General features: G+C 50.2%; 4 protein-coding genes across 4 annotated transcripts; 1 reads left to right on the forward strand and 3 right to left on the reverse strand.

The window, feature by feature from the left end:
- Positions 1-127: 127 nt before the first annotated feature.
- On the reverse strand, positions 128-1,747 carry CGCS363_v001886 (Baeyer-Villiger monooxygenase; the record flags this gene model as incomplete). Its single annotated transcript, XM_036633735.1, has 1 exon — positions 128-1,747. The coding sequence occupies one exon, from the start codon at positions 1,745-1,747 to the stop codon at positions 128-130; it is 1,620 nt and encodes a 539-aa protein (XP_036502722.1).
- Positions 1,748-2,514: 767 nt separating this feature from the next.
- HIP1-1 (Amino-acid permease GAP3) lies at positions 2,515-4,551 on the forward strand (the record flags this gene model as incomplete). Its single annotated transcript, XM_036633736.1, has 7 exons — positions 2,515-2,685; positions 2,744-2,987; positions 3,039-3,128; positions 3,188-3,399; positions 3,450-3,924; positions 3,988-4,229; positions 4,318-4,551. The coding sequence occupies 7 exons, from the start codon at positions 2,515-2,517 to the stop codon at positions 4,549-4,551; spliced, it is 1,668 nt and encodes a 555-aa protein (XP_036502721.1).
- A 1,832-nt stretch (positions 4,552-6,383) lies between these two features.
- On the reverse strand, positions 6,384-7,757 carry CGCS363_v001888 (uncharacterized protein; the record flags this gene model as incomplete). Its single annotated transcript, XM_036633737.1, has 2 exons — positions 6,384-7,524; positions 7,591-7,757. 2 exons carry the CDS (start codon positions 7,755-7,757, stop codon positions 6,384-6,386), a joined length of 1,308 nt encoding a protein of 435 aa, XP_036502724.1.
- A 990-nt stretch (positions 7,758-8,747) lies between these two features.
- CGCS363_v001889 (putative transcriptional regulatory protein) lies at positions 8,748-10,012 on the reverse strand (the record flags this gene model as incomplete). The annotated part of the gene is made up of 4 exons (XM_036633738.1): positions 8,748-9,193; positions 9,243-9,602; positions 9,656-9,907; positions 9,979-10,012. 4 exons carry the CDS (start codon positions 10,010-10,012, stop codon positions 8,748-8,750), a joined length of 1,092 nt encoding a protein of 363 aa, XP_036502723.1.
- Between the last annotated feature and the right edge of the window lie 1,858 nt (positions 10,013-11,870).

The following is an 11,870-nucleotide window of genomic DNA, read 5'->3' on the forward strand; positions in this document are numbered from 1 at the left end:
TGAGCGCACTATAGAACAGACGCTGGTAGTACAGTTAAATACATAGATGAAGCAAACAAGACTCAAGCGTGTTTTACTAAGAAGGCGTTAATGAATGTACTTGCTATTAACTAGTCTATCTTACACTCTATTGCATGCTAAACCCGGCAAAGCCATCTGAGGAACACTCATTGATAGCACAGCGATACGCTGGCAGGCCGCCCATGTAACTGAGCGCCTGCCGAGTTCTTCCTGGAATATTACCACCCATGTACCAAGACGTCTTATTTTGAGGAAGAAGCGTCCCGTTGCAAATATCATTAGCCCGGTGGCCCCATTGTTCTTCAACATCAGATTGCGCATCGATGCGGGTGTATCCGTTCTCTCTTAGATGGACCAAGGCCTGAATAATCCAGTCGCCTTGTATCTCTGAGACAACTGGCCCTGTCGCAGTCGCGGTGGGACTTTGAGGACCATAGAGGAAGAACATGTTTGGGAATTCCGATGTGCTCATGCCCAGGAATGTGCGTGCTCGGCTGCTCCAAACGTCATTGAGAAGTCTTCCTTTGAGCCCCCGAATGTTGACTCGGGTGAAGCTTCCGGTCACGGCGTCAAAACCGGTGGCCAGAAGAAGAGCGTCAAGCTTGTGGATAGTCCCGTCAGACATCTTCACTCCCTCCGGAATGACCTTCTCAATCGGGTTCTTCTTCAATGAGACCAAACTGACGTTGTCTTGATTGAAGACTTCGTAGAAGTTCTGCTCTAAAGATGAACGTTTCGTACCAAAAGGATACGGAGGTTCTTCAGGAGCGAGGTTCTCGATCAACTCAGCATCATCTGTGAGGAGTCTTTGCCGCACTTTATCCCGCCAAAAGTAGTAGAATTCGTGGTTCGCCTCCAGATTGGTGCTAAAGTCCATGTAGTTTCCTTGAGTGGGTGCAAAGCCTCCGATATCCCAGAGTTGCTCGAATAAAGCTCTCCGTTGTTCTGGCGTATCGTCCATGGCTTTTCTGTTAATGATTGGGTAGGTGAAGCCGGCTCTGGAAAGTTTCATCTGAGAGAAAAGTTCTGGGTATCCGGTCTTGCTGGGGGGATCTAGTGCTAGGGACTTCTGTCTCATGGGCACTGCACAGTTAGGCGAACGTTGGAAGACAACGAGGTTTTCTGCAGTGGGGCCGAGCTCTTGGACAAGTTGGACGCCAGTCGCGCCAGTGCCGATGATGCCAATCTTCTTCCACGTCAAGTCGAGGTGATGATCTGGCCAACGGGCCGTATGACATGAGAAGCCCTTGAACGTGTCGAGCCCCTTGATGTTCGGCACGTACATCTTGGCAGCAAAGCCCATCGCAAGTAGGAGAAAGGGTGCTGTGGCCGTGTGGCCACTATCCGTTTGAATCGTCCAGTCATTGGCCTGGGGGTCGAAAGTGGCGTCAGTCACCCTAGCACCATAGGTGACGTCCTTGCTGAGGTCCCACTTCTGGTCGACAAACTCGAAGTACCTGACCATCTCGGCCTGGCTGGGGTATTTCTCAGCCCATTCCCATTCCTCCCATATTTCGGGGTCGGAGAATTCGTAGTAGGGAGTGTCGGTATCAACGCGAGCGCCAGGGTAGCGGTTGTGCCACCAGACGCCGCCTAGGCCATGGCCTTCCTCGAAGATCTGGGCCCGAAATCCTTGTTTTCTCAAGTTCCGGAGAAGGTAGCAGCCGCCGAAACCTGCCCCAACAATGATGGCGTCCAGGGGACGGTTGTCAACGTAGGATGGCATGTTCTGATTGATATCGTGCGTTGAGGTTGCCGGGTGATGTGGCTGAATGATCGGACGAGGTTTCTTAGTTGTTGGAAAGGTATTGACCTTATCAATCCACGAAGATGGTCTTATTTATCTTTAACTTGCCTACCTACAAAGTGCCTACACCTTACTGATAAACACTGGATAGCATGAATGCGCCTGGATAACAGATCCGAACCTATCTCAAACATCAGTCTCACGGTCATCGCATCCGACTGCCCACCATGGTGGACGATGAGAGTAACCAACCATCGTTGCCCGGATTGTCGAAGACGGAGCTGCTTGGGTAGGTTCGGTGATTACGCTTGCATCGGCGATAGAGCCCTCATCGGATGCGTTTCCCGTAGCGTGATGCTATCGCGTGAACCCAACGGCTTGCTGAGGAGGGTGGAAACGCGGGGAAAGCGGGTCTTTATCTGCAGAAGCTGAGGTTTGACAAGGAAGCTAAACAAGGGTTGCCTGTTCATTATCAGCTTGGCAGATAGCTGATAGACAGGGAGCACGCATTATTCCAAGATACCAGAGATATCAGGGGGACATTGGTTGGCTTATTGCTCTTGGCATCAGTCCATTTCGTGCTGATTGCCTACACGCAATCTCGGAATACATAACTGGCAATCGCCCTGCAGTTCCGAGCTCATGCAGCTCGTTTGAACTCACTTAACTTTTCAAGAGTCCAAGACGCAGCTTTTCGCATGCGCGCAACCCCCACCGAGCCACGTGAAGAGCACACATCCGATACCATGACCGCCTCCAAGGAGTCTCCGCCAATTGCTGCGGACGAAAAGTTCGGCACCGAAAAGACCGGAAATGGCAGTCTACATCCGACAAACAGCGTGGTCGAGGGCCACACGCAACTGCAGGAGGATCGGAACGGCCAATTTCACCGCTCGTTTACTCCACGTCAAGTCCATGTCAGAAGCACTGCTTGTCTTGCTCAATTTGGCGCATACCTACTAACCTACACCTAAGATTATCTCACTGGGATCGAATATTGGCAGCGGAGTCTTTATTGCGACTGGGAAGGCACTTGCAACAGGCGGTCCAGGCAACATGGTGCTCGCTTACCTGATGGTATGCAGCTGTGTCTGGGCCGTCCTCCAATCACTATCGGAGATGACTATCGCCTTTCCCGTATCTGGAAACTACATTGACTACGCCGATCGTTGGGTTGACCCAGCGCTTGCTTTTGGTGCCGGCTTTGCTGAATGGCTTGGTTGGTTTCTGTCCACCTTCATACATAGCCTTGTTTGCTAATGATGTGAAGGATGGACCGCTATCGTCGCCGCAGAGACAGGGTTCTTCCACGTGTTGATCTCACTATGGGCTGGAGACTCGTTTCCACTGGCGGGAACTGGTGCGTTCCACATCGACTTTCTCCACCTGTGTGACAAACAACTAACAATTGTCTGAGAGTATCACTCTTCCTCGTCGCATGCTTTATCATCTTCCTTCTACCAAACAGCGCCTTCGCTTGGTTCGAATACGTCACCTCAATCATCAAGATCTTTCTCTTCCTCATCATTATTGTCCTGTCGCTTGCGTTGGTCTTGGGTGCTGGCCCGAATGGTCGTATTCATCATGGCGAGACTTGGACTGAACTGCCGGCGTTCCTAAATGGGTTTACGGTGAGGAATGAGACTCTCTGACGATGAAAACACAATCTGACTCACCCTAGGGCTTTGCCAACTGTGCGCTGCTTGCAGTCTGGGCGGTTGGTGACCAAGTTTTCATCGGCATCATGGGCGGTGAGGCAGCTAGCCCACGCTTTTCGATGGCCCACGCAACGAAGCTTGTGCCATTTCGGGTCAACTTTATCTACATGATCAGCGTCGTCTTCATTACGATTTTGGTCCCCTCAAGCGATGAGAGGTTACTCGGCGGAAGTAGCGTTGCAGCATCACCGTTCGTTGTTGCCATTGAAGATGCCGGTATCAAAGGTATCTCGTCTTTGCTCAATGCTGGAATGATGTGTGGTGTCTTGGCCATTGCTGCAGAAGCAGTCTACCTTTCTTCAAGAATTTTGAGAACGATGGCTCATCAGAAGCTTCTCCCCGAGCGGCTTGCCCAGGTTGATAATAAGGGAAGACCAAGATGGGCACTGCTCATTACGTGCATCGCTGCGCTCATCATGTCATATATCCAGCTTGCATGTGAGTCAACCCTGTCTCTGGTGGTCCGTCTAACCTCGATGTGTTGCTAACCATCCTTCACAGCCGGTGGCTTGACGGTCTTGAACTGGCTGATTTCCATCACGAGTGCTTCATTCTTCACTAATTGGATCATCATCTCGTTCACAAACTGGCGTTTCCACGCTGCACTCAAGGCGCAGAACGACCCGCTCTTCTCCCAAGTTTATGCATGGAAGTCCACAGCCTGGCCTCTGGCACCGGCTTGGCTCATGCTCATATCGCTGCTGCTTTTGGCGTGTTGCCTGGTTTGCGGTATCGACCCTATTGTAAGTGTAAATTGTTAGCCTTCACATGGGCTGTGACTTTTGATCTCAGAGTTCCCGAGCAGAGCTAATCATGAGTGTGTGGGTTTAGGGAAGCGACTCGTTCAGCGCGGAAAACTTCTTCCAATACATGATCGGATTTCTCGTCATCGTCGTGTTCACCATAGGGTACAAGGTTATCTACCGCACTCCGTGGAGAGACCTGAACACAGCTGACTGTGTCACGGGTCGGCGCAACTTGAGTGTTGAAGAGATAAACCAGCTGGATGACTACTACAAGATGTCTAGATGGAGAAGGTTCCTTACGTATGTACAGTTGTGGTAACGCAACAACGTCGAATTCAAGCAGATCAAGTCTCCAAGACTTGGTAATTTGGACCAGCACATTTGAGCAACGTATTTGTCCCATGTGTAATCAGTGTCGAAGAATAAGTTTGAGTGCACACATTGCAAATTTGTGATATGGTGATGCAAATGGTATTGGATTCCAGCTGTATCATAGCTATAATACCGACCAGACAAAATAGAATATGACCGAGCACCACATTGCGAATATCTGAATGCCAATTTCTCACCATAAGCACGGACATGCGTTTCACGAGCTTGTAGATGTTTTGCAACGTGATTCTCCTTACCTGCTTCGGTGGGCAATGACCATGAATGCTTGTTGACAAGCAATTCTTGGCTTCTATTCCGGTAGAGATAATCTGACTTCACACAATTTCCCCTGCCCTTGGTTACTGATACGCCAAATACGCCGGATCACCAATCCCACCGGCACGGACAGCCGCTATGAGCGAACACTGGGTGCTGTTACGATCTGGGATTAGCATGATCTCGACCAATAAAATCTTACCCGAATTCTTCGGATACGCCATTTACGCCGCTCACGAACTGGAAAACACGGACTTTACTTCTGTGGAAAGGGTCTCCAAGACCACGCTCTCGGGGATAACATTCCCATCGGCAACCGCATCCGATTGCACACCAAATAATTGCAACCAAAGAAACCACAACGGAGATCTTGGGTAATGAAGATTTTCAGCGGACTTTGAAGCCGAAAGTTGACAGTCCCTCAAGTGAAGAGTGAGACAGCTCACATAGATAAAGGCCATGGAAGCAAACACCCAAAGTTCGAGTCCCGGTGTTTGTAAACAAGCATAGAACAACCACAGAACAACCACATTCAACAGAAACATTGAAGAATACCGTATCTTTCGATTGAGTATCAACCACTATGGCCGTGAACCAAACAACCCCCGAGACCTTCTACGTCCCTGCCACCCCGCATTCCCCAAACTCCACCCTTCCCGTCGTCGTATACAGGAACGCGCTTGCGGACAGATCATACGAAGCCGCTATGGAAATCCTCCAATCAAACCAATGGATAAAAGGTGGACACTGGAAGATTGCCAACGAGAAGCTTGCTGCTACTCCACACTACCATGCCACCACTCACGAGGCGTACACGGTCTTGCATGGCACAGGCACTTACCTTCTTGGCAAGTCGCCCCTGGATGCGGACTTTGACGAGCACGGAAACGCCGTCGGCGTTAAGTTTGTGGCTCGTCCTGGGGATGTCTTCGCTTGGCCGGTGGGTTGACGACTATCTTCATGGATACCTTACACCTACGTCTGACTAACTGTACTAGGCTGGGGTGACGCACTTCGTCACCGACACTCAAGATGACTATGAGATCATCGGGTTCTATGCATTGGTAAGTTGCAGGACTGGGGTCGAGAATTTGTGGAGTTCAGAGTGATACTAACACTTAGCAGACCGGGTTCAACACGGTAGAAGAGCCTTACGACATGGAGTACGCTCTGGATTCGGAAGAGGAAACCGCTAAGAAACGAGAGATGTGTGAGCGTGTGCCTGGCCCAGAACTTGATCCAGTATATGGAAAGGAAGGATCGATGCCAAAGCTTTGGAAGAGAACTGGCCAGTGACTGGAGTAGGAATGCAAGTGTAGAGACGCTGTGAGCAAGTTGGACATTGACCCGGACATTCGATGATTCATGCTACTTAGTACTTCTGACCGCTACCATAGTCTTGCGTGTACATCTAAATTCTAAATGTCCCATCAAATTCCTTCCACCTAGTCGAATCCTCTTGTGTTGGGATGTATTTGAAGAACCATTTATCACTTAAGTGGATTAATTCGAAGCGTAGTCTTCAAACTGCCATGCAGACCAACCAGGAGCAGGGTTGCCCTCTCCAGTGCAGTTCGCAACGACGAACGGGTCAATGATGCCCCCGGGGCCCGCCACCCTCACTCCAAAACCACCAGGGCCAGCCGCGTTGGCATAGAAGATTCGGTAAGGGATGTACTCGAACAGCCCATCAAATGGCTCTACGGTAAAGTTGTAAGGGCTCGGCGTGCTGCAACAGCGGCCAGATTTGTTGCTGTTGCTAGCAGAAAACTGGCCAGTTCGAGCATTGTTACCAACCCAAATGAGAATGACGTCGTCAGGAGTTTCGGGAATAACGCTGTAGGTGCCAGGAGCGGTGACCTCGATATAACCGCGGTGTTGAATCACGTTGCACTCAAAGGTGGAGTTTTCCGGGCCCCGGACGCTGTTGTACTCGACGGGACCAGAGGCCTGAGCACTGCTTCGTCGCAAGCCGATTGTGCCATAGCCAGGAGTTAAGCCAGTGGCGTCGGGAGTGCGGCCCATGAGAAGTTCTCCAAGATCGATCGCGCGAGATGGAGACGTGTACAACACCCCTCGACACTCCGGAGAGCGTGGCTCAAAGGTGTAGATGGCGAACTCAAGACCTGGCGTGCAAAGCGGCAAGCTAGGGGCAGATGAAATACTTGTTGTGGCAGGGATCAGACCATCAGTTGACGTGGAAACGGCCGGTACAGATGTGATGAAGCTGGTGGGATCCTGAGTAACCGTGTCGGAGGCATCCGAAGTACGGGATGGCTCCAACGTGGTAGCATCAGTGGGCTCCGAGGAGATGGAAGGTTCCGAGGAAGTAGAGGGCTCCAAGGTGGCTGTCTCTGAGTTATCTGAGATGGTAGAAGACTCAGAGCTGCTAGGAACAATTGATTCCTCTGCAGAGACTGTGGTACTAGGAGAGAGAATAGTTGTAACAGAGGCGCTGGTGACGGGCGTGGTTCGGGTACCCGAAACCGTGATGGCAGTGGCCGGGATGCCTTCGATACATTGGCACGCAGACCAATAGGCTGTGACATCTGGGCAAGAGCTGGCGTAGGCAGGCTTGATGCCCGTGATTACGGGTTCAGGGGCGTCCTGCCGGCGAACATGTACATTTCTGCCGATAATCGGTCTACGTCACCAGTCAGCTTCTTGGACCCATCTTGAAAACCGATGTCACAGAATGCTCCGGACTTACTGAACCGCAGCTGTCACAAACGCTGCACAAAGAGATGACCTGGAAGCAAAAGGAGGGTCCTTTCTGGCTGTACCCGCAACCGCGCGGCCACAGTTGTTGTTGCAAATCGCCGCAGAGGCCAAACCTGGCACAAGCAAGGCCACACTGAGAGCAGTGTATGATTTCATGGCGAGAGAAAAAGGCAGTGGAAAGCTTGGAAGTAAGTGTTGATTTGGAGATGCCCCATGAGAACAAACGTGGCTCGAGATCCTTCTTTTATGTTGATTGAGCCAGGTGTATCAAACTTTTACCTTAGTAGGTAGTCTCTTGGCCACATGTGCAAGCTGTACGAGCGCGACATATTTGCTAATGGTTTGGGAAGGCTTATGCGAACATGCCATTCAACATATCTTACGCGCACCTGTGGAATTGTTGTTGATGGAACGCAGACGGACTCACCGACAACTTGGATCGCCCAGTTAAGCTGAGCTGAGGTGAAATGTGGACGTCTAGGACACCCAAATATCTCCCTTGCCAAACTCTCTTCCGATAGAATTGCGTTTAAACCTGAGGCTTTTCGATTAGGAAGCATCAGAAGAAAACGGCTATAGTCATCAGGTACCAAAAGTGTCAGGCATCTCGCTCTTAGTCTCCAAGTGACCATAGCACGAGTTCCGTCGTCGAAGTTGACGAGAAGGACAGAAATTGCGTACATAATTAGGTGGCCAATGATATCACTGCATGGTGGCAAATCAAGAAGGGTGACGGGGCGTTCTGGCGTTCCAAAAGTTAGACCACATGGCGGAGCCCAAGGGAGCACAGGAATGCAATTCAAGTCTATTGTTTTACGTTGATCGGAAACTGAATCAAGTCTCAGATCGGAAAAACTAAGTTGGGTCACATTCTGCGAAGGTTCTCAGCCCTCTGAGCTCTTTCCAAAGGAACTGAGAAGTCTCAGATGACCTGATCCGGTAATATCCACATCTATTCTGGCATTCGCCAAGCGTTTGAAACATGGAAAGCCTCAAACGACGGACCGCGACTTACTGTTCTCTGCCCACTCTTTCATCGCTCCTCCCGGAAGATGTACAAACGCTAGCGCCTTTATGATTGCTTCAAGTCCAATTCTCGTGAAATCTTATGACGTGACTGGAATATCTCTCGTCTCGTTCAGCTAGCTACGTTCCGTGATGATCCGCTGACAAAGGCCGACTTAAGCTATCGACGTCCAATGAATTAGCCAGCTGCATGAGCTGTTCAGTGCTCAACTCAAAATGTAAGCCAAAGTCAATGTCATCTGTGAACCCCATGCCCAATTCCGGAGCACCAGTTAATGTTCCGCCGGGGGTCATTTGTGCCATGACATCGGAGCGAAAATCTTGAACGGGCAGGATCTCAGCGCCGTCGACTTGGAGGTGGCTCAAATATCCGTCGAGTTGCTTCAGCTCTGATGCAATCATCGTCGCAATTTTGCTTCCATGTGAACTCATCTCATCGAAGAGAGCATGGGCTCGTTGTGTCAGTTGAGCATGGTCTGGGACCAGCGAGGGATCAATGGCGGCACCCATGGATATGGCAATGGCTGCTGTAAACGTCGCATCAAGATCAAAAGTCAAGAAGCTTTCTAGATTGATAGTTAATACTGAGATCACTCTTCATGACAGACAGCTTACCCAGCAGGCCTTGGTTGAGTAGTCTCGATAGAATCTTGATACTCTGACAACAAGACTCCATGCAAACTTGGAGAAGACCTTTGACACTTTCAGATTGCGCCCAACGTAATGGGGTCGTATGAGACTGGCCGAGTCTCGACTGTAAGAAGATGAATAGGAGTGGCCTCGTCGTAAGCACGATGCATTGGTGATATTGGAGATGAAGGTGTGCCGATACACGCGACACGCCAGATGTGTTCTCGCTGGAATCGATATCAAAGAGCTCATTGAGCTGGCCAGCCACATTAGCTATGCTTTGAAGTAGCGATTTTGTGGCGCTTAGATAGCGACTGTCCAGTTGCCCGTCAATGCCGTAAACACCTATGAAATATGAGCGCCGTGGGTACATTGCCATCAGGAGGGTTATGACCTACTGCGATGAATTTGCCCGAGAATTTGCGCCAACTTCACTTGGATGTGCATGACACTTGTCCTCTGTCCCTGATCGGGGCGGGCAGGGAAAGGCGTACATATGTTTTCATCGTTGATGAACATGGGTACCCCAAGGAGAGTAGACATATGTCTCTCCAGCACGTAGAGGGTCCACCACATCAAACGGCACTTCTGCACGTAGGCTTCGTCCAAATATTGCCCTTGCATCTCTGTATACATTCCGCCTTCAAGCGCTAGGCTTACAGCTTGGGATATCTTGTGGATGTCAGTTGCCCACCGCCAAAATTCGTAGATGTCAACTTACATGCCGATATGCCGAAGTACGGCAGCTGAGGCATTGCAAGTAAAGTGCTGCACAGCAGAGAACTTGTATCTTTTCAACAAAGTCGCATTCGAAAAAAGTAAAGTCCGGCATCATCTTCATGGCATGCACAAAAAGATCTAAGCCAGGAGGAGTTTGAGATCTCGTTGTTTGTACCACAAATGCTTTCCCAAACGCCAGTAGAATTAGGTAGTGAACACACCAGAGACGTGATAGGCCTGGGTGATTAGCTCCGTGTTCATGAAATATCGCAAACTGCTTCATAAAGCTTTCCTCGTCAAAGAGGTAGAATAGGCGGCCACAACGGAACTTGACCGAGTTTATCAAATAAATAGCGAAGTCCTGAGTAGGTAGATTGGATGGACAAAAGTCGTCGCGAGCGCAGGAACTTCTGCTCCCGTCCCACTTCAAGTCGTAGACGTTTCCGTCAAAGAACAGGTTATCGATCTGCAAAGGCGTTCCTGTGACAGCTTCATGCGTCATTGTTAATACCCGTCGTCCAAAAGCCCAATTCGAAGACGTTCCCATGAAAACTGAATCTCATCAGTAAGTACTTTGTGGTCAACTTCTCATGCAGGTACTAACCAGGTGCTCCATGTGGTCCCGGGACCCAGTCGATTGTATGAAACGCTAAAGGGTTGGTCAGAGGCGCTTCGGCCACATCGCCCGGCTGTTGAGCTGCTGTAGCTGCCCTTGATGATGATGGTGATGCAGGTGCAAGGCCTGACGAGCGCCGAGTTGAGTCCAAATTATCGTCTGTGAAGCAGCTCGTTTCACCATCTTGTTTATTCCTTTCAGCAATTCATACCTCATCAAATGTTGACCTTTACACACTTACACATTTCGGGACTCATCAAGTCTTCCAAGTTCCTGCTCACTGGATCTTCATTCGGTTCACGCCTCTCGTATGCTGCCAATCTGTCGTGCAGCTCATTGATGTATCTGTACGGATTAGACCACCTTGCCGCTTTTCTTGAATCTGGTATTTCACACTTACTTTCTGGTTACGAGTACCTTCTGATTTTCATCAGGAAAATGGCACATCAGGTCTCTCTTTGTGCATTGTTGGCACGGCTCAAGCCCGGAGCATCTTATCTTTTGGTCGCGACATCTTGTGCAACTTGGGAGATAAGACAGGTCAGCAATAGGCTTCATCATAGACAGAGGATGGGAGGCCCTTACGCTTTGGGCACGCGTTTACGCGGTGGCCGAGCACGCTTAGAGCCGCTTTTCGGGGGCATCTTCCAATGCTATGAATGAGCATCTATTGACTTCTCAATAGTGAAGACCTCGATAGCGGTTCAAGATACTGTTAGTTTGGGCCATGCTGCTAGAGCGGGGGAGGCGCGTTTCCGAGTGGAGTAAAAGCGGGGTCCGCCCCGATATGATCGATGGTTTCGCAGGAGGAAGGTATCCGCGGAACGATCGGTATTGTGTCACTTAGATAGTTGCCATCAAGTGTAGAAGACGCTTGAAGAGAGAGCTTCGATGAGAAGACATAAGATGTAAATTTCTCAGATGGGGTATTGAATTTCGAAAGCAGCCCGACGATGTTGCAGGTCACACACTGTAGCAGATCGGAGCTACATCCGGGGGTACATCGGATGGCAACCCGCAACAGGTTCAAATGCCGCACAAAGAAAAGCCATGCTTTGATATCCATGCCGATATCTGTGTGGCTTGAGATTCGAGTTCTTTCTTAAGAACATAGAAAAGATCGCGAGGTCCACTGCTCCACGAGCCTCAATCACGCCAACTTCGATGGCTAGTCCATACAGCGACCCAAGTCCCTGTTTCTTCCGGTTTTCGGAGGCTTCCGTGCTGTTGCCCCGCGCGTCATCCCCGCGAACCGAATTGCGGGTGGCTGGTCGTTC

The sequence above is a fragment of the Colletotrichum siamense genome (genome assembly GCF_013390195.1).
Source record: "Colletotrichum siamense strain Cg363 chromosome Unknown KSG_Cg363_contig01, whole genome shotgun sequence".
NCBI classification, from domain to species: Eukaryota; Fungi; Ascomycota; class Sordariomycetes; order Glomerellales; family Glomerellaceae; genus Colletotrichum; species Colletotrichum siamense.